General features: G+C 39.4%; 1 protein-coding gene across 1 annotated transcript; it reads left to right on the top strand.

Moving 5' to 3' along the window:
• Nucleotides 1-296: 296 nt before the first annotated feature.
• LOC139714055 (protein maelstrom homolog) lies at nt 297-26,113 on the top strand. Its single transcript, XM_071625784.1, has 13 exons — nt 297-474; nt 3,744-3,860; nt 5,548-5,632; nt 6,615-6,800; nt 7,876-8,006; nt 8,693-8,747; nt 11,917-12,061; nt 14,730-14,798; nt 17,852-18,098; nt 19,114-19,168; nt 21,799-21,870; nt 23,422-23,529; nt 25,674-26,113. The coding sequence occupies exons 1-13, from the start codon at nt 340-342 to the stop codon at nt 25,862-25,864; spliced, it is 1,596 nt and encodes a 531-aa protein (XP_071481885.1). The 5' UTR covers nt 297-339; the 3' UTR covers nt 25,865-26,113.
• The last annotated feature ends 1,109 nt before the right edge of the window (nt 26,114-27,222 follow it).

A 27,222-nucleotide genomic window follows, 5' to 3' on the forward strand; every position in this document is an offset into this window, starting at 1 on the left:
ACACACACGCGCATTCACATACCCATACACACAAACCCGCTGTTATGTTTCTGTTTTGAAGGACGGCGTCCCATTCTCACATTGTAATCTGATTCTGTGGTTAGCAGACGACCATGCCAATGGTACTCTGTATATGTGCATGGGTCCATGATACTGTGTAACAGTACGAACTCAACGCCTAAACTGCCAAGTCCACGCACATGCGTACAAAAACCAACTTGTACACTGATAGTCTTTGCTCAAGTGACACAATTGGCAATTTCGACGCGTTAGGGTTACGGAAAAAAAAAATCGCCTCCGGCTGTGTACGAGCTGCGAGGGTGACCAAACGCAACGAAAATGCCTCCCAAGAAGAAAAAGCAACAATACAATGGATTTTATATGTTTATGCTGGAAATGCAAGCCCAGATGAAGAAGCAAGGGCAGAAGATAAGCATGGCCAATATGGTACCGATTGCACATCCAAAATGGAAAGTAAGTAACAAATTCAACCCAAATAAGCATGCCACCATAACACGAGCACGTCGTCATCTCTGTACCCTCAGTCCCATACGTTCGATTTTGTACACGTATTGTGACCTGTAATCAATGTAGGCTTCTATAGAAGTAGGTAGCCTACGTAGTGGTTGTACTTGTAGTATTAATGTGTTAGAAAACTGAAATTGCTTGTTCTCATGCTTTGGTGGGTCCTGACATATTATTGGAGATGGAAAATTTTGCTCTAAAACGGAATGACATTTCAATTTTATGAAATTGATTAATAATGAATGTGAAGCAGTCTATCTAGAGCTAGACCCTATTTTTAGTATTAAGTTTTAACGTTAAGGTATTATGGTACGGGCGTATGATGTAATACCTAACAATTACTGAGTGGCTAACGGGACTTGAAGCTGAAGGCACCACCAGCAGGAGTGGTAGACGACTGTATGACAGTAGTGTAATGCACCAGGGCACCCGTAGTATAATACCTAACCGTTACATTGGTGACCCCGACGTGATATTAAATAATATGGACTAACTCCGAATGCACTTTGGGTGTCCGAAGACGACAGTGTCCCATTTAAATATGTACAAATGATCCAGCGACAGCGTGGAGTAGCCTCCGGGTGCCGCGGCTAGCACAAGCGAGGGTAGAATCCACCGCTGGAGCGCTGGGTCGAAGAACTGCGAGGTCCCTGATAGAGTCTGCACACCACCGGCAGCACGCTAGCAGGACCGATGCAGCGATGTAACGACGCGAATCGCGTTGAATGCAGCTATGTAGAAAGTCCCCAGGTTGGAGTGTAGAGCCTGAAGAAGGGGCGAGTCGCGATACAAAAAGGAGCGAATATCGCGAGGTATAAAATCCGAGGAAATGTAATATTCCGTATTGAGTATATAAATCCGTAAGAAGTGACAGTCCACGGCGCGAGGTATCGTCCGCGAGAAAAGACGTGGAAAGTAATGTAATGTACGGACGTGATATACGGACGTGAGTGACTCCAACGATTAGGACGTGCTCTCAGGATGAAAGCTAATCGTGAAGTGAGGAAGCGTGGAAAGTAAAACAGCGTGGTCGGAGAAGACGTGTCACGGACAGGAGCTTTGAGAGTGGTAATTGGCTGATGAAGGTGTACAGCTCGCCACTAATTGGTAGGTTGTTTCCGTGACAGCAAAACAAGGGGTGTGTTTATGAAGATCCGACTACTGTTGGAATGTGAAATACGCATACCTCGGCTCGATAACAAAGGCGAAGAATGTAGTGCGCACCTGTCGTGTGCCGGCGCACAAAGAAAGTTCGCGTGGATGTTGACAGAATGCTGGGTTGTCAGACAGCATAATTGACAGCAGCCAGACAGTAGAAATACAAAGATATTGGAAACCGCTACATCGTTAATAAAGTTAGAGTAGAATCCTATTTTAGCTAATACAAAAAATCATCAAATTCAAATGACTAAATTTAAACTTAATTTTAAACATTGTTGAATGCAGTCACTGCTTGAATAGTGCTGTGTTTTTGTATTGAAATTTTAAACTTTATGGAAATACAAACCTTTGGTTTTTATGGCAAAATCGTGAAATCCAATTGTAGATCTACTTGTAGGCGCTTAGGCCCCACCGCAGTGTGCGTGCACCTGTGCGTTAGCAAGCAAGCTTCAAGGTAGGTCCTACATAGGGTTAGGGTTTAGGGTTAGGTTGTATTTATGGTTAAATTGGGTGTTGAATTTAATAGTCGAGGGACATTAGGGAGTCCTTCCGAGAATATTAAAAAAGTTGAAGACGAAAGCAAAAAAGCGGGAGAAAGGGAGGACGAAAGATCTGCTGTGGAAATCGGCCCCACTGCTGTTTCAATCTCGCGTGTTAACACTGTTTGGTGGGGCCGCATTCACGAGTATTAATAATGCTATTATTATACCGTGGAACTGGAAGGAAGCCCCACTGCCGTGCTTACCTACCGATGAACACCACACGGTGGGACTGAATTCACGAGTATAGACACTTACAGGCGAGCCACAAGCTGTAGTATTAGTACGGACACGCAGTGGTGGGGCCTATTTCACGAGTACCAGTATGCCAAGTTTACACTGTTGTATTAGTAGGGCCTATTACAGTGTAGATCTACAAACAAAGGGTCGAGCTCCCATGCCAAAATTTAATCGCAAGCAAAAGCTCAATTTAAGCATGTAGGTTGACACACGACCAGAAATGGGGGTTGAATTTTGGATGGAGTTTTGGTCGAATTATGGGCGGCTTGCTTTAGATGTTTAACTTGTCCTTGAAAGCAGAACCAGACACTCCAACTCTCCCGTTTTCGACGGGAGATCTCCCGCCGAAAACCCATTTTTACAAAATCTCCCGTTCTCCCGTTTGAGATTTAATTTCTCCCGTCCTGGCTCTGTGTCTACCGTTGGAAAGGATTTCTTACTTATTGCTACTGTATGTTGAAAAAATAAGCCTTAGATAGCACCAGAGAGCATCTAGAATCCTAGGAACTTTGCACTTCGCACACATCAACTCGGAGTCTCCCGTTTGCTAGGGGCTTCAGGCGGGAGAATCTCCCGATCAGAAGGTGCTTGGGGTTGGAGTCTCTGCAGAACAACGGAAAAGTTTAGATGCAATTGTAGAATCTACATTAGAAACCCCCCCCCCAAAAAAAAAAAAAAAAAAAAAAAAATGGCATAGTAATAAAAAGTTAACAATATGTAGGCAAATACCCAGTCCTCTATATTTTTTTTAATCTCTACTTCTATACAGATGCATGTACATGTCATGCATTCTGTAGCATAAAGACAGCTATGAGTATTGTACTGTTTATTCATTCGAAAGGTAGTCATTTGTGAGATCACTTTAACCAAATTTCTGCAAGTAGACTAGATGTACAGATCAGGGTCACCCATTCTTCTTTTTTCTCAGGAATATGTTACAATTACTGAATATGAAACATGCGTGACCACTTGTTATTCTTTGCTCGAGTTCAAGACGAATACTGAAAAAAAGTGATGCTGGATTTTCTGATGACCATTGATTGCGCTGTATCATTGACATGAAATTTTAAATGTCCATGACAAGTTAACTCCAATGTACCAGGTTCCTACTCACACTTTTCTCTATCTCTCTCTCTCTCCCCTTTCTACCAATCTACACTTTGTACAATATCTACATTGTACCTGTCTGTCTGTCCGACTGTTTGTCCGTCTGTCTATCTGGATGTCTATCCATTCATTCATCCGTAATTCTGAATAATGCTACAACAACTACGAAAGGCTCTAACTGAAGATGAAAGAGAAGATTACAACAAGCTGGCTAAGCAGAAAAAGAAAGAAGACAAGGAGCATCTAGGATATGAAGGCAAGATGGACTGCACCGGTCAGCTGATCACGGTAAGATGTGGTCAAGGCTCAGTTTCAGGCCACACTCCACGTTGGCTTAATAATGAATATCTTGAGTAATATCCTGGAGACAGAGTGGTGGAGGCTTTGTCGATACCAGACCCGCAATTTTATTGAGGTTATAGAAGTGTACCAATCCAAATTTTGTAGATTCACAGTTTCTATGAAATCAGTTGTTTTAATAACAAGCTTACATTGTATACATTCAAACTTGATGAAGCGATATTGTCAGGGTCTCAGAATATTCCTTCTGACATGCAGCCCAATTCTATTTTTTTTTTTTGTGTTTCTTTTTGATTTGCAGTCAGAAGTGACATTTTGTTTGAAATCTCTGTTGTGTACGGTAGATATTAAAACTTTTGTATGGATGAACAGGAGCAAAATTATGACATTATTTCAAGAGAGAAGGTCTTTTACAAACCCAGGTTCTTGGACTAATACCATAGAATAAATGACAAGATTTTATAGAAAATAATATCAAGGGCTCTCAACAGAGACGAGGTTTAGGCTTCCACAATATACATGTATGTGACTCTGCACCTCAAAACAAACAAAAAGTCACCAGACATGAATTTTTAGTTAAGACCACATTCTGAAAGAGCAGACTTTAAGCTTTAAAATGATGTATAACTCAAATCAAATGGACTCTCCTAATCTAAATATTGGAAAGAAAGCACAAACTCAGGAAAAGTGTGAACTGAGAAAAGAGGCTCTAAAGTACAGTGTCTATTCAAGTGCTTTAATCTTTACCAAACCGTGCTGGCTGTGTGATGAATGGGACAAAAAATGGGAAGTAAACCACCAGAGTAACAACAATGAAGGGATTATCAGATTAAACTGAAATTAAGCATGCCTCATTAACACATTCTGTCCATAATCAATGCCAACTTTCCAAGCAGTTTTAGCACTATCCTTTCAAAAGTTATTAGAGTTGAAAGTGAAGAGTGTGGACAAGGTTTTTCAGAAATGAAAAAGGAATTCTAAAGACACACATAATCACACTATTCTACCAAAAATGTTCAAGATAAACTGCCAAAAAACACACTTTCCTGCCCGTTTTATAATACTAAATTTTAGCATAATGTAAAAGAAGACCCGCTCTTTCAGGAAGTATGAAAAAGTCAAGTTCGGCTAGGTTGACCCAGTTCACTTATTTTCAGTCCTCACGCAAAATCAGTGTGTGCGACTTTATGTTCGTTTTGAGGTGCACGGTCACATATTGTAGCACAAAATTGTCAACTTGACAGATCTGCCTTTGTAATGAATGCTCTCTTGCAAAGAAGACACAAATTGCTGGAACCATCAGGGAAGGGAATTGTGTTGAATTCTATCAAGTTTGTACATGCCGGTACGTGTATATAGATACATGTACATTGTAAGTGAGTTGTGACACACACAATTTGCAGATACTGTAAAATTTTCTCAAGGTTTTATTTACACCAATTTTATGATTTACTGTTGAGCCATGAATTTAACAGCATAGGATAATATTGCCACATTAGGTATACAGTGTATGGAGTGAATGGACAGACAACAATGAATAATAGCCTCAGTGTAAGATCGCAAAAACAACATTTCAAAAAATGTATGTAAAATCCTCATTTGTGAAGATATCTGTTTGAAAAAATGATGGCTTTAATTACTGTAGCCTACATTGTACTTTCTTTTGCCCACTCAGAATCGCTTCTCCGTGAGTGAATACTTGGACAAAAGGCGTAGAACAGAAGTCTTGGCTATGCTCAGTACTTGGCCAGCAGGGAGTGGTAAGTAAATGTGTGTGTGTGTGTGGGGGGGGGGGGGGGAGGGGGGAGGTAATCTGCAGCCCCCAAGTATCTTCACCCATTCTATACTGACTTCTGACATGCCCATAGACTTAATACATATTAGGCCACCAGGTTCCTGTACGGAACGATTAACTGGCTAACGTGTGGCTGTGGTGTGGGAGTGGAGTAATACTGTACACAATGTATACATGTACATGTACATTGTATGTAGAGGACAACGTGTTGAATCATAAGAATACTTTGCACATTCATGTAATATAATATCTGTTTTTAATACTTTACAACTACAGTACATTGCTCTACCACGTACATTTCTGCCTGCACCAATATGAGCTTCAATGGCAACAATGGACAATAATAGAAAAAAGATGTCACTGTGTCTAACAATCATATTTGCTACAATGAGTTTTGTAACCTATTTGTAGTTTTGTAACTTACAATGTGATATTCTCTTTGCAATTTGCCAGTCAGAACTTTTATTTATTGGTAATATATCTTTATCAAAGAAGCTTTTAGTCATACATTGTAGCATATTCTAAATTTTTAGAAGTTAATATCAAGGATGTGCCTATATTCGTTTCTCTACAGTTTGTATGTTTGCAGTGATCTCATGCAACTGACATGACTACCTGTTTGCGCTTTCTTTCCAGGGATTTTTCAAATCTTTCAGATTGGGTGAGAACTTTGTGTACAAGATTTCCAACATTGAACTTTTTGTTTGTGTGTGTACACTATTACACTTATACTAACTGTACATACCTCAACAGTGTAAACAGGTACTACATAGAAGTATGACAACTGCGACGTCTAGTTTGCAATAGGCATGTGCTACATTTATACCTACAACTGCAGATATTTACTATACTCTGGCATTAAAACAAAACAAAACAAAAACAACAACAACTGAAACCTCTGCTTGCAGTCTATTGCCACTGTTAATTGTTCCCTTCTTGCCTGAAAGATATCATCTTTCAGCCGTTTTACATGGTCGGCGTCAAGACGCTGTGCAAGCTCTCCGATGACACATACCTCCCCTGTGAGCTGGCCTGTGTGGAGTACACCTTGAGTGCTGGTGTAACCAAGAGATTCCACTGCTTCCCAGACCCTGGACCTTTACCCCTCGGCTCACGTTTTGCTTGCAAGGAAGGTAAAGCTCCTGACTGCTAGCTCTTGTCAGTACAGTGTACTTTCCATTATGACGAACAGAGTTTAAACAAAACAATTGTTACCAAGAAATAAAGATTCAGGTACCAAAATTATCATCTCTATCTCTTCACATACTTCACTGTTCGACTGTAACAAAATTTAATCTTGATCCCAGTGGAATCCCATTTTCTGTGCTCATTTTTCCACTAATAAGTTATACTATTCATTTTTAGACAGTTTTCTTCTTTTTGCGTTTGTTACATACTCATGAAAAAAGCTGCATCACTTCGGTGATTCCTCGCATTTATCCCCCAGTTGAATTATCATTTGGGTTTATGCCAGGTTTTAAGTGTGTGAGTATGTGTTACACACAAACACACTGCTATAGCTTTTGACCATCCGAGCATTGAGAGTTCAGGGTTTCTAGGACGAACACTGAACTAGGACTTTCTACAGTATAGCTCAGTCGGTAGAACACACTGCTAGCAATCTGGATGTCTCGGGTTTGGATCCCGATGGAATCCCATTTGCTTTGCTCATTTTTCCCCTAAACAATTTGATGTAACAAAAGAAAAACGTGGGTCCCAAGGTCTTTGGTACAACGGGGCGTACTTGTCCAGTATGAAGGCCCTTGTGACAATGACATTGTTAGCGCTAGTTGTGAGTGAAGCGAGTCAAACAGAAAAAGCCAGGGGTGTTTGCGTTAGAGCCTTTTGAGGTTGGCATGTCGACATTTAGAATTTTGTTTTTGTTTTTACATTTTTTTTTTGTCTACTGAGTGAAAGTTATTGTCACTACCAGAAACTGGTAGCGAAATTCTGTGATTCTACAGGGTAATTCAATTCATTCATTCAGCAGGTAGAGTTAATTGAGAATAAACTTTTGATTGATTTGATATTTTGAGCACTCAGCAAGATTTTCATGTTTCTTGACTCGAACATTTGTGTATAAAGGCATAGGAAAATTCATTTGAGTACTAGTTCTAGAAAGTAGGTATGTAACACATGTCCAGAATTAAAAAAACGACAAACAAGCAAACAAACTTTTCTATATTTTTTCTTTATTTGTGTTCACAGGAGAAGAACGGCACAAGATTCCATCAGAGGGATTTCCCGAGTACAATTCGGAGTACAAGCAAATCTGGAGAGACCTGTGTGCCTTCGTCAACCCAAACAGAGCAGCCGCAATGCCTCCTCTCTTCTGCGAGGTAAATTCTAACCTCTATTCAGAAGTCATGGGTAAAGAGGAAATAAAGAGAAATTAGATATTTGTTTGAAAATCTAGAGTTTGACAAATTTCCTTTGTCAATTCCAAATTTCAAAGTCCTGAGTGTTTTGGAAGTCAACAGTTTGAATTTCATGAAATATGTTACAATTTTGATTGCTTTGAATGGACATATTTAGAGTGAATGTCAAGTCTCCAGTGTGTTTTAAAGCAACTAAACTTTGAAGCTAAGTTACAACAATAGAGAAAAGAATATTTGCCTGTTTTTACTACATTCTCATTTCTTTTATGTATATATATTCATATATATAGCAATAATAATGTCACAACAGAGGAATGCATTAAATGCCAATCTTGATTTTAATTAAAAATCTGAATTTTCGAGGGTCAGATTTTTCATTTTTCATGTTTTGTTCATAGATAATCTTCAAATATGTAATTTACTCCTGCAAAGCCCAGAGTCTGGAGAATTCAAAAATGCCAAGTCAGGATAGTAATATTCTGTAACTCCAGCATGTTGCCATGGTGACAGGTCATGGTCACAGTAGGTTAAGAGAACCGTTAGTGAAAGTCTGTTCAGTATTGCAATATTGTGGCTCCTCTGTATAATGCGTGCTGGTATCTGCCCTTTCTCCCCTTTGCCACTGCTGTCTTGCCGTTGCTGTACAGTTGAGACGCAGAGAGGAAGTGGAGTTCACACTTGAGTGGCTGGCTCGTAATGCAGGTAGTCTGTCATATCATATTTCTAGATGAGTTAGCGGTACATACAGAGACACAATTTACCCACAAACCTTTTTCTTTTGTTAATTTGTTTCTGTTTTTCTAGTTGCACTGATTACCTGTGGGCTGTATCACATCATTATTACCATTTTTGTGGTATTTTCCCCCTTTTTGATTATTTAATAGCTCGGCCGTAATCTGCCAGAACTCCCTAAGTCGATTTTGGTCGATTTTCAGGTTTTGAGTGTTTTGTGTGTTTTTTCTCATGCTCTTTCAAGTGGGCCAAAAAATAAGTTGTGAATCGGTACAGAAAGTTATTTTAGAAAGTGATTTTGGCAAAATTCCTGAGGAGAGAGGGCGATTAATCTGGCAGAACTGCGTAAGTCGAGATTCGAAATGAATTTTCCGATGTTAATCAGACAGAACTGCGTAAGTCGACTTACGACAACGCTTGGACCAAGGTGTTCCTGCATCCCGCACGGACATGGTATATCTTAACACGCGCTGTGCGCGACCTTGGTAGTGACGAACGCGCTGCGCGTTCAGGCTAGCAGTGCCTAGCTAGCTAGCTAGACACGTCGTACGGCTACGTGTATTGTACACGACGACAGTCACGCTAAAGCAATAACCCTCGTTACTCTTGGGGGAAATTGCCACTTTCTTTCCCTTCATAGACTGGCAGGCTTCAAAACAGGTCAATATGCGGTATGCCTTACTATTAAGTTTTGCTACAATCTAGTGTTTTTTAAGCCTAGAGCATTTCTAGATCTAACAAACGTTATAGTTTGCATCTTGTCTGACATCACGCTCCAGTCAACTTTATGACCAATACTAACACTTAAATTACAGTTTACTTTTTAATACCGGTACCGTACCGGTACTCCCAGTAGAGTTGTGCAGTAGGGGCCTACTACTAGTACATGAGTAGACTACTGGGGCCTACCGTTACTTAACTTAGGCTGAATCGCCGGTTATTCTGTCTTTACTCGGTTTTTCTATTTTTCTAGATTTGATTCGGCCAGACATTCTTGAAGTCTGTAATATGAAGAATCTAGAATCTACAGGTTAAACGCTAAATTATAAACATTTAGCCCTAGAAATAGATCTGAAACTTAGATTTAGATCTGTGTTCTATACATTACTACTAGTACTACTACAGTACTAGACATTATAGGCTATAGACTTTATACACTTACCGTTAGTCATTATAGATAGGCAGGTTAGGCTTTACGTTGTTCTTAGATCTACTATAACATTAGTACCTTCTAGGCCTAGATCCCCAATAAACAGTCTAGCTGTAACGCTAGATTTAGCCCCTACCTGGATATAGAGTCTAGCGTTAGATCTAGAGTCTAGACTAGAAAATCTAGAAACTAATTTTCATTGATCTACTAGTCTGTTATAATGACGCCCCAAAATAGACGTCTGGATGTTACATAGACCTAGACAATCGAGTAGACAGAGTTCGAGAGTTCTCGTACGTTTTTAATAGGCCTGCGTAGATAGTAACGGTTAGAACACTACTACCCTAACGTTAGTACTGTAGCGACAATAAGGCCTACAGTAGGAGTCGACACAAACGAGAACTAGGGTCTATTTTTTTATTTTCTAATAAAGCTGTAAATAAACTTTTAGTCAGGCCTAGCTCCTAGTATTCTTTAGTTTAAATAGAGTTTAGGCCTTCAGCCAAAAGGGTCTAGGCTTACTCTTACTTTGGGCATAGAGTAAGAATACTAGGATAATGATGAGATCAGTAGGCCTATCGTATGCAGATTCCTACGTAGCGCTCTACTACTCTCTAGATGTCTAGTGTATCGTTAGGCCTGAATAGACTACGGTCTAGACGGTCTACAGTGTAGTTCCTGTAGTCTTGATGAACAATATAGCTTAACATCTAGAATCTACTCTAATATTATTCTTAATCCAAATGCAATGCTTCACGAGATCGACAATAACCCAAGCAGCAGCCAGGCTTTTGATGTAGCAGTACTTCTTGTGCCGCTAAATAATACTGAAACATGAACACAGACTGACAACATTTGGGGAAAGCAAGTTATTTTCCTCATACAAATGAATGGATAAAATGAAATTAAATGTGAATCAATAATGATGACTTTATACAATACAAACATTTCAAGAAAATTGTACTCAATCTAAAATATTCATTGTTTTGACACTGCATCCGCTGAATAGTAAGAGGGTGGATGGTAAAATACGATAGATAACCCGCAGAAAATAGACCGAGATACGTAGTTCTGGTTGATAAACCACGTGTTTATCAGCCAGAACTGCGTATCTCTAGGAGATACGCAGTTCTGGCTGATAAGCACGTGGTTGACGACGAAAAGAGATACGTAGTTCTGCCTGATGAAACACGTGCTTATCAGGCAGAACTGCGTATCTCCTAGAGATACGCAGTTCTGCCTGAAAAACCCCCCGCATGGCCAAAAACTTACGCAGTTCTGGCTGATCAACCCGGGCACGTGACCAGAGATACGCAGTTCTGCCAGATTACGATCGCAAAAATTTGGCGACGATTAATCTGGCAGAACTGCGTAAGTTTTTTAAATTGGTAATTTTTACTACTTAAAAAGGTCAAATTGTCATTTTTTTGCTGGAAATAAATTCTTTAGACCAATTATGACCGAGAAAAGAGGACAAATGCAACTCATCGTATCTCAGTTTAGAAAGGTGTAACATTGAATCTTTAAACCCGATTTCTGGCGTAATGTGTTAAAGGAGATACGCAGTTCTGCCAGATTACGGCCGAGCTGCCTGCAGTTTTTTGGAATAGTTGTACTATTTGTATGGTTGCAGTTCATAAAATCGTCAGGCTATGATGTTCAACAACTGTAATTTCTCAGCTCATTGTTTTTAAATAGCAATGGCATGTAATTAGCTAAAACTTCAGTGCTTTTATGCATATGAAATCCTTTCACCTTGATTAAAGGGCCTGGACAGGGGAGGGGGGGGGGGCTGGTTGGCTGGCTCTCTTAGTCCCATTTGGAGTTTTCCGCTGCCTCACAAAAGTTGATACAGCTTTCATTACTTCTTAGTTGTCTGTAATGTTTCCCACATTATTCAATGTGGTCATAGATCAGGTATTTCAGTCTAGGTGTCGTGCTGAAAACCTGTCGGTACTATGTGAGTGATTACCTTATTTCTGTATACAGGCATGTCCCACAACCTGAGCAAGGTCTACGAGATGGAAGTCCTCATTCTGGAACTCTTCAAGCATGCAGATGAGATTGTTCCCTCCAAGAGTCAGGTGGCTGCCCTCTTGGCTTCCTGTGCCTGGGATTACATCTGGAATACAAGGTTCGTACACCTGGCCACCTGCTGTACAAAAAAAACCCAGAACAAAACTAAACTAAACTAAATTAAACTAAACTGAACCAAACTAATATAAACTAAATTAAACTAAACTAAAGTAAACTACATCTAGAATACAAGGTTCGTACACCTGGCCACCTGCTGTACAAAAAAACAAAACAAAAAAAACCAAAACAAAACAAAACAAAACAAAACAAAATTAAGCTAAAGTGAATTGAACTAAACTGAACTAAACTAATGTAAACTAAGCTAAACTAAACTACTGTAAAAAACAAAACAAAACTAAACTAAACTAAACTGAAATAAGATAAACTAAACTAACCAATTAACTAACTAACTAAATAACAAAACAAAACAAAACACAATAAAGCAAAGAAAACAACCAAAACAAACAACAAACACCCAAATTCTGTCAAATGATGTCATTTTTTTTTTCAAATGATTTCACCTAGTATGCCTGTGCAATTAAAGTTTACTCTAAATACACTGAAATGACTGTGACCCCTAGGCCTTACCACCCAAAATATCAGCTAGTTTTTTTTTTTCTGCATTTGACAACTTCTCCAGGATACCTCCCTACTCTTTATATGTTTATTCTGTGTGTGTTGTTATGTTTGTGTGTGTGTTGTTATGTTTGTGTGTGTGTTGTTATGTTTGTGTGTGTGTTGTTATGTTTGTGTGTGTGTTTATGTTTGCATGTGTGTGTGTGTCTTTTTCTCTCTCTGTCTCTATTTGTCTTTCAAGCATCTGACAAACGTTTGTCTCACCAACCTCTTGTAGTCCCATATTGATGCAATTTAAAGAGCTTTTAGCTGTTGAAGAGCGGGTAAAGGCAGAGACTCCAACTCTCCCGCTGAAAGCCCATTTTTGCAAAATCTCCCATTCTTCCCGTTCTCCCGCTAGAGATCTAATTTCTCCCGCCCTGGCTCTGTGTCTCCCGCTTGAAATGATTTCTTGCTGAGTGTCATTGTATGTTTAAAAATAAGCATGAGATGGCACAAGAGAGCACATAAAACCCTAGAGTGGGACTCCAGCCGCCGAGGAACTACGTGCTTTGCGCTCGTGATGTGCGCCTCACGCACATCAAAGTTGGAGTCTCCCGTTTGCTAGGGATTTCAGGCGGGAGAATCTCCAGATCAGAAGGTGCTTGGGGTTAGAGTCTCTGGTAAAGGGTTTCCAAGAAATGAAATGGAGCCTCTGAGACAAACCTAATAACACTTCTCCAAAGTGCTCTGGAAAAACTAAAAAAAAAAAAAGCAAAAAAAAAGCAAAAAAAAAAGCCGCAACTTTTTATTCATTTTATGTACCTAAACCTAAGAATTATGTATAAGAGAGATTGCACTTTCAGAAAACACCAAAGCTAAAAAGTGACAAGATACTGGCTGACCTATTTCACTCATTTTTGTCCCCGCCGAACGAGTTCGAGCAGGGGACTATGAAACGGGCTCCGTACGTGTGTGTGTCCGTGTGTCCGTCCGTCCGTGTGTCCGTCCGTCCGTCCGTCCGTGTGTCCGTGTGTCCGTGTGTGCGTCCGTGTGTGATCAAAATCTTCAATTTGCTACTTCTCTGTCATTTATGAGCCAATTTTGATTCTGTTTGCTTTATATGATAGCACTACATGGGAGCTTTGAAACTTCTACACAGAATTTCAGTTGTGACCTTTGACCTTGACCTTTGACCTATATTGTACATTTTGCTACAAAATGCTACTCCTTCGCCATTTCTAACCCGATTTCGATTCCGTTTGCTTTATGTGATGGCACTAGGTGAGGGCTTCAAAACTTCTACACAGAATTTTGACCTTTGACTTCTTTGACCTTTGACCTTGATTTTTTGACCTATATTGTACATTTTGCTACAAAATGCTACTCCTTCGCCATTTCTAACCCGATTTCGATTCCGTTTGCTTTATGTGATGGCACTAGGTGAGGGCTTCAAAACTTCTATACAGAATTTTGACCTTTGACTTCTTTGACCTTTGACCTTGATTTTTGACCTATATTGTACATTTTGCTACGAAATGCTACTCCTTCGCCATTTTTAACCCGATTTCGATTCCGTTTGCTTTATATGATGGCACTAGTTGAGGGCTTCAAAACTTCTACACAGAATTTTGACCTTTGACTTCTTTGACCTTTGACCTTGATTTTTGACCTATATTGTGCATTTTGCTACAGAATGCTACTCCTTCGCCATTTCTAACCCGATTTCGATTCCGTTTGCTTTATGTGATAGCACTAGGTGAGGGCTTCAAAACTTCTACACAGAATTTTGACCTTTGTCTTCTTTGACCTTTGACCTTGATTTTTGACCTATATTGTACATTGGCTACAAAATGCTACTCCTTCGCCATTTCTAACCCAATTTCGATTCCATTTGCTTTATGTGATGGCACTAGGTGAGGGCTTCAAAACTTCTACACAGAATTTTGACCTTTGACTTCTTTGACCTTTGACCTTGATTTTTTACCTATATTGCACATTTTGTTACAAAATGCTACTTCCGGCGGGGACATATGTTACGCACCGCGTAATTTCTACTTTTCCTTGTTAGTCCTTGCATCAAATCTTGACATGCCACTCTTTGTTTGTTCTGTGATGCATGGTCACAGTGTGCATTGCCTGAGTAATTGTGTATTCTTACTTCATTGCAGATGTGCCTTTCATGAGGAGAATGAAGTCACACTAGAGAACTGTGCCCTGGGTACTTGCAACAAATACTGGTGAGTTTCCCTCTGAAACAGAGCTCTTTGAACTCTTTATGTGCCACGGTCACACGCCCGACTCAGTCGTCGGCATGCTAAGTTCGCATATTCTGCTCAGATGCACACACCTGCCCAAACCGATTTAATGAATAGCCAAATGCCTCAGAACAATAGAGCCATTTCTCACGATTCCATTCCTGTCACATGCAGCTTGCATTTTACGTTGTGATTATCCATATTACGTTGTGACTTTTTAGCGGTGTTTCCGACTTGATTTGCGAGAATGTTCTATTAAAGTTTCTGTCACTCTTTTTTGTGCAAAAGTCGTGCCTCTACAATGATGATCATGTTTCTATTGGTCATTTGAAAGAAAAACAGTCATAGATTTGTCATATAATTTACATCAAAGCAAAGCTTGACATTTTCTCTGCAACTTTTCTCAAAACATGTCCAAGGTAACAAATATCTAGTGTAAGAGTTACATAGATTAGAAAAGCAGAATGTTTTTCCAAAGCGTTACGACGTTGGCGTCTCAGAATAATGTGGCACACAGGGGGTTTACACCATGGCACATAAAGAGTTAAAGACCCAGTAGCATGGGTGAATGTGATAGCCTAATGGAATCAATCTTTATTTGCTGCCCTCTGGAGTTTGTCAAGTACTCGTGGTGGGGTCAAGGGTCAATTAATACCACATTCCATGGCAACAGCTAGAAATCATGAAAACCATCAGCTGTCCATTGCAGTGGCTGAGGCAATTAACCCGTTCCTTACGGGAACCTGGTATACCAGGTTCCCGTGGGAGCAACTGATATACGGGAACCTAGTATACCAGGTTCCCAAAATGAAGACAAGAGTGCCTGCTTTCATGACCTAAATTCATGTTTCTTAGTGCTAAAATGCTAAGAAAAGTGGGTTTGATAAAAAGATCAGAGTTTATGCTATCAGCATATTTGTTCTCCTTCTGCTTGAAAAATCTGTATTTCACAGTATTATTTACCTTTTTCCTGATTTATCTTTTGCTTGTTCTGCTGTAAACCCGTCCGAACATGTACATACCAATCATGGCTGAGATCAGATAGATTTCTGTGTTCGCTGACCCCAGTCACCCTGGTCAGGTGCCTGGTTTAGTGTAGAACAAAAGATTCTGTAAGCACATCAGCGCTCGCTCTATTCATACCACCCACCCTATCGATATCTCCATTGTTCACTGGCACATGTAGTTGACCATGGGGAGGGGGATACAATGTACCGCTTGACTGCCTTCACACAGGTGGATTTCCAACCTGTCTGCCTCTCTGTGGACGGACAAAAAGAATCTCGTTTGGGGGTATTAAAGGCACTCGGAGAACTGTGGAAGGAACCGATTAAAAGAACTGATTTTTTTAGTGCTTTAGTAGCACCCATGATAAAAAATAAATGAATGAATAAAAAAATCATGGGCATACATACATACTCAGGTTGGACATGAACCAATGACCTCCTGATTGCTAGACAGGCGTCATAACCTCTAGACTACCAAGCTGCCGCCTGATAGCCAGTGATGTTTCTGGTCCTTTAAAGTAGCGGGTGATACATATTTTTTATGCCTCTGCAACGAAGTGGCCGGAGGCATTATGTTTTCGGGTCGTCCGTCCGTCCGTCCGTCCGTCCGTCCGTCCGTCCGTCCGTCCGTCCCGTTTTGTTTTTGTTGATATCTCAAGAACCGTGTGGTGGTTTTACATCAAACTTGGTATGAGGGTATATCCTTGGGGGATAATACTTTGTGTGGATTTTAGGGTCACAGGGTCAAAGGTCAAAGGTCACAGGTTATTTTGTGAAAAAAAAATGAAATTTTATGTTTTTCTCCGTATCTCGCAAATGGTTCAAGGTATCTTCATGGAACTTAGTATATATGCTTGTACCGATGAGCAGTGATTATCTAGGGAAGTTGGGGGTCATGGGTCAAAGGTCAGGGGGGTCAAAGGTCAAGGTCAACTCCTCATAATATCACTACTTTCCTTAAAATGCAATATGCCTGAAGGGTTTTTTTTTTAACTTGATGTATGGCATGTATTACCCAATATACATTTTTGGGGAAGTTTCTTGCCTAAAGGTCAAAGGTCAAAAGGTAAAAGATCAAGTGAAAGTGCTAAATTGCACTTTTTCCTCCATATCTCGAAAGTAACTCAAGGTATCATCATGAAACTTACATATATTTATGCATGTTCTACCTAACAGTGATTCTCTGTGGAACTGTGAGGTCAAAGGTCAAACGAAAGGTTTAGATAATGCTATTTTCCCATTTGATACTGAAATTATACTTTTTCTCAATACCTTGAAAATTACTCAATGCATAAACTTATAAAAGGGTCAAAAGTCAAGTAAAAATCATCAGTTCCCCAAATACCTGCACTCTGACATTTTAATCATTCATCCAATTGAACCTAGTTCTAGGAAAGTGAACATTCAGCACATTTGTGTCAAACCTGTCATTTTAATATTTTGCCAATTGTTTGAAACTGTCATCACACATTGTCAAGACATTGTACTATAGACCTATTAGGAGAACCATGCATTATGGCGGAGGCATATCAATCGCCGTAGCGATATATCTAGTTTCAAATTATGATTCTGATATCAAGTTGTTCTTATTGCAATCTGAGTGTGTTTGCCCATGATTTCCTATCATGGCTACTACTGTGACAATGAATAATCATGTTTATTTATGTCTGTGTCAGAACACTCCAGCTTTTTCCTCACCAAGAGAATGTGAAAGTCTTCTACGTACAGTGTATCATGCAATAACTTTTGTCCAATGGAGGACAAGAATTTGACCAAACCACTAAATTAAAGTGTAATATTGCCTATGGGAGACAAATTCGATGGCCACCATATGCAAAGACTTAATAGCAAATAATGTTTGTCTTTCCTTGGGAAGTTTGTTGTGGCTGCTTCCAATCAAGTGGCAGCTATTACATAAGATTGTGTGACGGTAGCTCTGTAGGAAAGGTGTAGCACACCTGTCCACATATCCACTTCCAATCATGGGCACTGACCTGTATGTTTGCTCTGAATTGGCCAATTCCCCAGCTATTGCCTGAGTGATGCGGTGTGCCCGCGCTTCGACGTCGAGCTCACACCCAGCCACATTCCGGAGGCGGAGAACGCTGCTGCCATCGTCTACCCTGCCGAGGTGAAGGAGGTCACCCTCCCCAACAGGACCCGCACCCCGCCCAGGGAACAGGGGAGGTATCCTGGCAGCAGGGTCTCCCCACCAAGAAGAACAGATGGCCCCAAGAGCATGGGTCAACCTCCAGGCGTCAACGCAGGAGGAGAGGTTAGATCATTAGCCAGTAGCGGCATTCTCAATATAGAATGGAACCATAGATTAACACATTCCTTGTGTAATTGAAGACGGGCTAATTGTGCTATGACATGCCATTCCCATAGACACCTGCACAAGTATACTCAGGACTAGTCTTCAACGGGTTAAAATCTTCAGTGTCCCCAAACAAGCTTTGATTTTTTGCTCGCCGACAAAGAAAGGACAGGATGGTAATCCACATGTACATATTAAAGCAGTCAAACGGCACATGTATCCTCTTCCCACGGTCAACTGCATGTGGCATCGAACAATGGCACATGCAGTCTCTACATCCAAATAAACTCCAACTAAGTAATGCAAAATATAGGTTGAATGTGAATAGGGCATGCAGTGGGCCTACAAACTCTCGTGTATACACTGTAAAGGGCAGAGTTATGAACAGGGTCATTGAAAGTCAAAATCTACAATGTAGTGACCTCAGCCTTGATTGCTACTTACGTCTTTCTACGAGTTTTATAGCAAGACAAGTGCTGTACTACCTTGCAAAAGGTAAATTAGACTAGAATACATGCAATTTTGATTCTCTAAAAGAAAAGATATTGTCTGTAGAAACTCTAATCTTTCAGTCGGAGTCATTTTTTTCCAGTCAGCATAACTCAAACATGAAACTATGCCACAAATGCAGACACTCTTGTCAACATTTTTGGAAGCTGGTATACCAGGTTCCCACATGTAAGTTGACGTGATGGGAACCTGGTATATGCCAGGTTCCCATAAGGAATGGGTTAACCCTTAAGATCCTTCAAATTCTTAGAAGTCATGATAAGATTTTACATTTCTACTGTTTAAATCATGTTGTACAACATTCTGGAGAGGATAAATTAAGAGTTTTCTGAAACAAAATTGATTTTTGATAAATTTCAAATACAAATTCCAAATATAAAATTTCCTATTGAAAAAAAAAATCAAAAAAAGTATGAAAAATTATTATATTTATGTAATTTTATGGTAATCTGTTGTAATACAGGGACCAAGGACAGCGATGTATGAAGACAAGCCAATGAGACAGCCTTCAACAATAGGTGAGTATACAGTCTGCTTGAATGAGTACACCTCGTCTCACCTCATTCCCCCCCCCTCCTACCGCCAAACACACACGCATCAAAACACACTTTTTTCATAATTAAATTCTTTATTTCCATCAAAATAGCACCAAAGAGTAATTAAAAAACTTGTAATACTGTACAGCATAACAAAGTTTTGGCAGTGGTCACCAAAGCATAACGCATTTCCCTCAATGTGTGATATTTGTGCATATGAACACACACACACACACACACACACACACACAGAAAAATACCACATAGCATGCAAGATCGCAGTTGAAGTTTTTTAGGTTGAGTCCACAACTTGATTGTCTTTTGTTATACAAACATGTCTTCTTTTGCTTCAACTTTGATTTGTAAACATCTAAACAACAAACAGGCTTTCATTGTCCATTTTATTTTATAATACATTTAGGTGCGCTTTTTGTAATGAATATGGTTATGATGAGGTTTCAAGGAAACAAAGTAAAAGATCAGGTCCCAAAATCATTGCTAAAGTTTATAGCAAAAATTTGTAACAATGATCACCGCTGATGGGAAATAATATTTTGCCAAAAAAATTGTGATCATGGGTAGATGAAGAGATGTAAAAGCAATACGGTATATGTACCATAATGATATGGTGGAAATCTCTCAGTAAATGAAATAATGAAATCAACTCTGAAGAGCCCCATAGCAATTGGTTTGTAAACAAATGCTCAATGTGTATTCAGTTCATTTTGCTTTTTTTTTCTGTTTAATGCTCTCGAAAGTGTTCCTGTGAATACAGTTGTTGTGGTCTCTGAGTGTGAAATTAAAGGACAAGTCCACCTTCATATACATGTGGATTGAGTGAATGCAGCAATATTGGTAAAACATATCAGTGAAAGCTTGGGGAAAATCAGACAATCCGTTCAAAAGTTATGGATTTTTAAAGTATCTGCGTAGTCACTGCTGGATGAGAAGACTACTATAGTGTATGATGTCATATGCGTACAACCATATAAAGAAAATAAAAAGAGAATTTCACAAAACTTTACTTTTTGAATTAAGTGCACATTTCTTCGACTTGTTACTGACATATGTTAAGGGTAATATTATTCCCCCTGCCTTCTGAAAGAGAGAAGTCAAGTGTTCTTTTGTTATGCGAGAAAAGTGAGAATATGTTGAATTTTCTTTATTCTTTCTTTATATCGTTGTACTCATGTGACATCACAAGCTATAGTAGTCTTCTCATCCAGCCTTGAGTGAGCAGAAACTTCAATAATTCATAACTTTTGAACGGATTGTCAGATTTTCCTCAAACTCTCAATGATGTGCTCCACTAATATCGCTGCATTTACTCAACCCACGTGTCTATTAAGGTGAACTTGTCCTTTAACAGACATCTAGGTGACATTAAAATCAAAGAAATATACATAGCAGCATCGAAGTGCCCATTATTTCATCACCCCTTTTCAATCATTTGCATAACAGATGTAGTATACACAAGACTTCTGTGCTTTCAATGTATGTTGTGGTTAATAGCTTTATGTAAAACATTTTGATTTCAGAGAATATGGTGCTAGTCCAAAAGATTTCAAATTAATGGGAGCTTCCTGTATTTACAAGGGAAATTGGATGTTGACACACCATAGCATGGCAGTGCGCTTGAAAGGTTTTACACTAAATGCATTTGCTGCTTACTATTCAACTGCTGTCTTACATTTCTCTTTCTTTTTGTATTCTTGATCCCATGACTCAGTGTTGAAATGGAGATAGTTATTAAAGGGATCGCACAGTTATGGTTGAGACCTAATTTCAGGTTTCTAACATTTTTTTTTTGTGTGTGTGTGTGAGATAATGAGAAACCTTTTATAGAATGTGAAAGAGCATGTAGTTCTATGAGGAATTCAGCGTTTATTTGATGGAAATTGGTTCTGAAATGGCTGAGATATAAAAAAAGAGCATTTCTAATAAAGTGTGGGACCCACACTTTATTACGATCGCTTTGTTTTATTTTGTTTTTGGATGTTTCAGTCATTCCAAACCATATTTTCGTCAAATAAACTTTGAATTCCTCTTAAAATGGTATGTTGTGTACTATATCATAAGTGTTTTCTTGGTATCTCGCAAAAAGTTAAAAGCCCAATTTTCATCTCTACCAAAACTGTACCATCCCTTTAAACAGAGCTGAGACACAATGACACATTTCTGTTGAGAAGTATTTTAAAGGGTGTGTACAGTTCTGGTCTAGGTGAGGATTTAGCATTTAACATTTGCGAGATATTCAGAAACCACTCTATGAGATGTCAAAGAGCATGCATTTCTCAGGGGCATCAAAAATTTATTTGATGAAAATCGGTTTTGAAATGGCTGAGATATCCAAAAACAAGGTGAAACAAAGATCCTAATAAAAGGCGTGGCCTTTTTGGATATCTCGGCCATTTCAAAACCAATTTTCATCAAATAAACGTTGAATCCTTCTTAAAATTGCATGCTCTTTCATATTTCATAAGAGGTTTCTCATTATCTTACTTAAGAATGTTCAAAACATGAATCCCCACCTCAACCAGTACTGTACAGTCCCTTTAATGCTTTCCTTACTTTCTCCCCCTTTTCTCCCTCCAAACTTCATTTTTGTTCAGGTATCGCCCACATGGTGTCTCGCCCCTGGTCAAATGGAGAAGTGAATGACTCTGAACATGGTGCCAGTCAAGGTATGTATACATTTGAAAGGGTTGGTACAGTATTGATGGAGATCAGGAGTGAGCTTTTAATGTTTTGGAAGATACCAAGAAACCACTTATGAAATAGTATAGATCATGCCATTCTAAGAGGAATTCAAAGTTTATTTGATGAAGATCGGTTTCGGAATGACTGAGACATAAAAAAAAAAAATAAAGTAAAACAAAGCGATCGCAATAGAAGGTTCGTCCCACATTTTATTAGGATCGCCCTGTGTTGGATGTCTCAGCCATTTCGGAACCAATTTTCATCAAATAAACATTGATTTCCTCATAGAATTACATGCTCTTCCACATTTCATAAGAGGTTTCTCATTATCTCAACAAAAAGTGTTAGAAACCTGAAGTTAGGTCTGAACCAAAACTATACAATCCCTTCATTTGTCACAACAACAAAAAGGAAACGACAGGTTTTTTCTTCAGACACTTCTGTCAATGATGCCAGAGCAATATTAGTCTACAGTTCTGTTGATTTTAGTCAAAAGGGTAAAATAAACATAAACAACTACCTTAACTGATAATTGTGAGGGATCAAAGGTCAAGTTCAAAAGACTTATGCACAAAATATGATTTTCCAGCAATGGCATTAACTATTACTGTCCAGTGCTCGTGTAGATTTTTATTAGAAAGAATAGATAGTTGGACAGGGGTGAAAGATGAAAGCTTAGGGTTCAAAGGTCCTCAAACTATTAGCCTTTAGCTGATAATTTGTTGTTGCTTTTTTTTCTGTCTGTAACTTTTAGTAGGTAAGTCAAATGATAATATGATTGGATGTGATGTATTGAGCAGAGAGTAGAAAAATTATCCTTTGTGCATAGAGGCTGAAAGGTCTCTCTAACGGTGGTCAGGATCAATTGATTTTATCAAAGTGAAAGTGAGGGGCCATGTGCTCATAATTCAGTGACTGCATGAGAAAAGATTCTCAGTTGACTGTGCAATACATTTGAATGACTGTCATAAATACATAGTTCTTAAATAAAGTCGGTTATTGAGATGCAAGGTTAATGCCGCATGAAGCAACAACCCTACTTTGGATGGTAATTATAAGAGGAAAGTCTAACACAAAAAAAAAAAAAAAAAGAAAAGAAAAAGAGAAAAAGCAAGTTGTAAGACAAGTTGTAAACACAGAGCTGTTCTACTGTCAGATTGTATGTTTTGTTATGAACATTAATTGTGAGCACCTAAAGTACCCCTGAGTGGATATATTGTGTGTTATAAATATCTATTAATTATTATTTATATTTGATGAGTACATGTCACATATGTAGCATACATGGGACCATAAATCTAATATCCTGACTTATACCAGTTACTTTTTGTCAGCAGTATCTTGAAACACCTTCATTTGTGTAATTGTATTTGCAGGACTCCTTTTGATACATTGACCCGCACAATTTGTGAACCTAGGTGAGGTTGATTTGTACAAGGTTTACTGCACAGGACAAAGTAGTGATGTAAGCTCGAGTAAGAATTCGTGAGTGGCAATCTGTGAATGCGGATTTGCTCCTTGTCTCTCCCAAGCAGGTGCACCTAGTCGCTATGCAGGGCCTGCAGAGGCACCCCCTCCAACAGAAGTTCCCCTTCCCACCGCTGCCTGGCAACCAGTCACAACCATTCCACGTCAAAATCCAGGTAACCCTGGTTCCCTCTTCCCCCTTGAATTTGTTCTCATGTTGCATTTGTTTTTGATGTGTCACCTTTCTACTGTAAAAGTGGATATTTTCACGCGACTAATTTTTCACGCTCGGCAGGGTAAGAAGAGTTTAACGTGTTTTTAATTCTGCGGAATCGAGTCATTAACTGCTGGAATGTATGGCAAACAAAAATATTTACATGCTTTTATTTTCGCGCTAGTTTCAGTTTGCGCGAAATGTGCGAAAATTTCAACACCGCAAAAATTTCCACTTTTACAGTATTAACCCTAACCAGGCCGGGCTTTTTTGGGTGTTCTGTGGCCGGGGAGGGGTTGATTCAACCCCCCCCCCCCCCCCCCCCCCGAGATCTCGGCCGTCGCTCACGCAATCGCCATGAAAATTGGCACATGCATTACCTGTGGCGTAATCTACCAAACTATTAAAAAAAAAAATGGAAATTTTCGTCATAATGATTAATTATGTTAATATATGCATAAAATCATACTCTTTGCTCTAAATCAGAAATTAAAGCTCCTAGCATCCTAATTTTTGGTGATAACATTCTTTGTAGCATTCCTAACAATGTACATGAAAAAAAAATCTGGTATCAAAATCAATTTCTTATGCATTTTATTGTTTTATGAATTTCTTATGTATTTCCTTCTTTTTTCGACCTTTTGTTTTGACATTTTTTTTCCTCAAAATTTATGACAGAACCTATTTCAAGCATAATTATGCTAAAATCAATTAGTTTCAGCCCATGAAAGTGAAAATAATCATATCTTTATGAATAAGAAGAGAAAACTCCATTTGCATAGACTTTATACACAAAATCACGTTTTTGAGCCATTTTCGGTCTGACAGGCATGTATTAAAGGTCGCGCAGCGTCGTAACGGTATGCGCGATTTTCGCGAAAATGGTGTCAAAAGATGCGCGAGACTTGAAAGTAAAAAGTCAGCGAACGGCGCGGTCAAAAAATTTTGCGCGGCGGAGTAGTCGCGAAAAATGTCGAGGGGGGGGTTGATTCAACCCACCCCCCCCCCCCCCCCGGCCTTTTTAGGGTTAAACCCTTTGTGTGCTGTGAGTGTGAAAATCACATGAACTCGTACACACTGTGTAATGTCCATGACACAGAAAGGGTTAAAAAAGTTGTTTGTATTTCAACCTGTTGTCATTGACACAAGATTTCAAAAGTTTGAGCTTCAAACCTGGACTGCATTTTTATGCCTCCACCTTGAAGTGGCACCAGAAGCATTCTGTTTTCAGTATTGTCCGCCCATCCTTCTGTCCGTTATCGATTTTGTGGACAGTGTAACATGAGAACTGTTTGAGGTATCCAAATGAGACTTGGCACATGTATGTATGAGTAGGCAAAGCTGTGCCTATCAACTGTTTGGTGCACATGCTCGAGGTTACATGTCAAAGATAATGGACAATTCTTAAGATTTCAATATTAACCCCATATCTCTGCAATGCCTGAAGGTACATGTATTTTCTAGAAACTTTAGTGTATACATGTCATTCTACATAAAAATTCTCTGGGGAAAGTTTTGGGCTATGGGGTCAAAGGCAGAGAGAAAACTAAACAACTAAACTGTTAAATGTTTTCCCCCTATGAAAAAAAAAGAAAAAAAAAGCTTGAATGCCACAAAGGTTAGATATTACCAAATAGTGATTATTTGAAGAAAGTTGTAGGCTATGGGGTCAAAGGGCAAGGGTCAAAGATCAATTAAAAATGCACAAATTCGGGAGTACTTGCTCTCTAAAGCCATGTACCCCTCCAAATACAACATGGTTTAATGAATGTGAACATTCATCACATTTGTGGTTGTGCCAAACATTCAGACACATCATTTAAATTTTTTCCCAATCATATGAAATTGTCATCTCACATTGTCAAGATAGTTGTACTATACACCTATTTGGAGATCCATGTGATATGGCAAAGGCATACCAGTTGCCATAGCAATATTTCTAGTTTCAAACTTATTTCAATCACTTCGTGCATAGATTTCTTATGGTCCCTAAAGAATAAATTTTCCCACTGAAATACTACAATATGCTTCTACTGTAGCTGCCTAAACGTATTTTCATTCATCATATTATTTTCCCTCCCCATTGTGTTTACATTAACTTTTTAGGTGCAGTGAGACAGGAGGTGTCCATGGAGGAGCTGACCAAACAAATGGGGGCCGTCCCCCTGGGATCCGGAAGGGGGGCCCCCCAGCCAGCTGTGGGGCGTGGTATAGGGCGTGGTCTTGGGCGGGGTCTGGGTAGGGGCCTGGGCAGGGGCTTAGGTAGGGGTGCAGTAGCTCCGCCCCCTGGATTTTAACGCTCTTCTGGAGGAGGGCCTCAGAGACAATGTAAGGCTGAAGTCAACCATATATCCAGTTGAGATATGGTAATCTCAGGTTGAGTCCAGGACTTTCAAAGTATGTGTCAAAGTCCCAAATTCTGTTTGAGATTCACCCTGGGTCCTCCCTTCATTATGTTGTTTTTAATTTCTCATGTTGCTGACCATGATCCTCTTTGCCTGTGATCATGAAGACAGGAAATGTTCCTCCTGTAATTCAGCTGCCGAACGAAGTGGTAGATGGGATACCGTGTGCCTCTGTCTCTTGATATCGCAAAGAAACTTCATCGGCGGTATGGGAAGAGGAGAAGCAATCATTCACAATGTCAAACTTGTTTTATTCTTAGCTGTCAACCAAAGCATAGCAAAGTAAGTCTTATCCTTTCTTGTTCATCCAAACTGATCTGAAAAGTAGAGGAAAGGGAAGAAGGAGATGGAAGTGAAGAAAAAAAAAAGAGGAAGAAAAGACTTCAAGCATGTGATAACTTCGTAATGACGCAACCTCTAGAAAAGGCCTTCTGGGAAGTTAATTGTACGTTTTGCTGAAAGAAGGTTTTTTAAAGTAAGTGTTATATACCTGTACCTTGCATGTGACATCTTGATATGAGTACTGTTTTTAACCTTTTTATGTATGACTGCATCTGGTACTGTGGAAAATGTTAAGAGAAACTAGAAATGTCGCTATGGCGACTGATGCCTCCGCCATAATGCATGATTCTCCCAATAGGCGTATATTACAATGTCTTCACAATGTGTGATCCATGACAGTTTCACATAAATGGCAAAACATTGAAATGACAGGTTTGTCAGAAATGTCTTGAACTGGGTTTGCTATAATTTTCTAAGAGTGCAGGTACACGTATTTGGGGAATTTTGGGGAAGTTTATACATTGAGTAATTTCCAAGGTATGAAGAAAGAGTGTGATGATGGTACAAAATAGATTTTTTTTTTTTTTTTTTTTTTTTTGGGGGGGGGGTGTATTGAAACCTGGCCTTTGACCCTTAACCTTTGACCTTTGACGTTCTGGGGGCATTTCATCAACGAGTTCGTCGGAGGTTTTCACCGACAAATTTGCAATCAGCCAATCAGGGGGGCGTTTCATCAACGAGTTCGTCGGAGTTTTCACCGACAAATTTGCTATCAGCCAATCAGACCAAGGATTTCATTAGCTTTTGACAGTTGTCAGTATAAATCCTTGCGTCTGATTGGCTGATAGCAAATTCGTCGGTGAAAAACTCCGACGAACTCGTTGATGAAACGCCCCCCAGATGCAAGGATTTCAGTAGCTTTTCAAATTTGTCGGTGAAAACCTCCGACGAACTCCTTGATGAAACAC

The sequence above is a fragment of the Diadema antillarum genome, unplaced genomic scaffold (genome assembly GCF_040938485.1).
Source record: "Diadema antillarum isolate AM-2024a unplaced genomic scaffold, OU_Dant_1.0 seq00002149_RagTag, whole genome shotgun sequence".
NCBI classification, from domain to species: Eukaryota; Metazoa; Echinodermata; class Echinoidea; order Diadematoida; family Diadematidae; genus Diadema; species Diadema antillarum.

Coding starts and splice junctions, on each gene's coding strand:
- LOC139714055 (XM_071625784.1), top strand. CDS start 340: ATGCCTCCCAAGAAGAAAAAGCAACAATACAATGGATTTTATATGTTT. Junction 14,799..17,851: donor GGTACTTGCAACAAATACTG/GTGAGTTTCCCT, acceptor CCAATTCCCCAG/CTATTGCCTGAGTGATGCGG. Junction 18,099..19,113: donor GCGTCAACGCAGGAGGAGAG/GTTAGATCATTA, acceptor GTTGTAATACAG/GGACCAAGGACAGCGATGTA.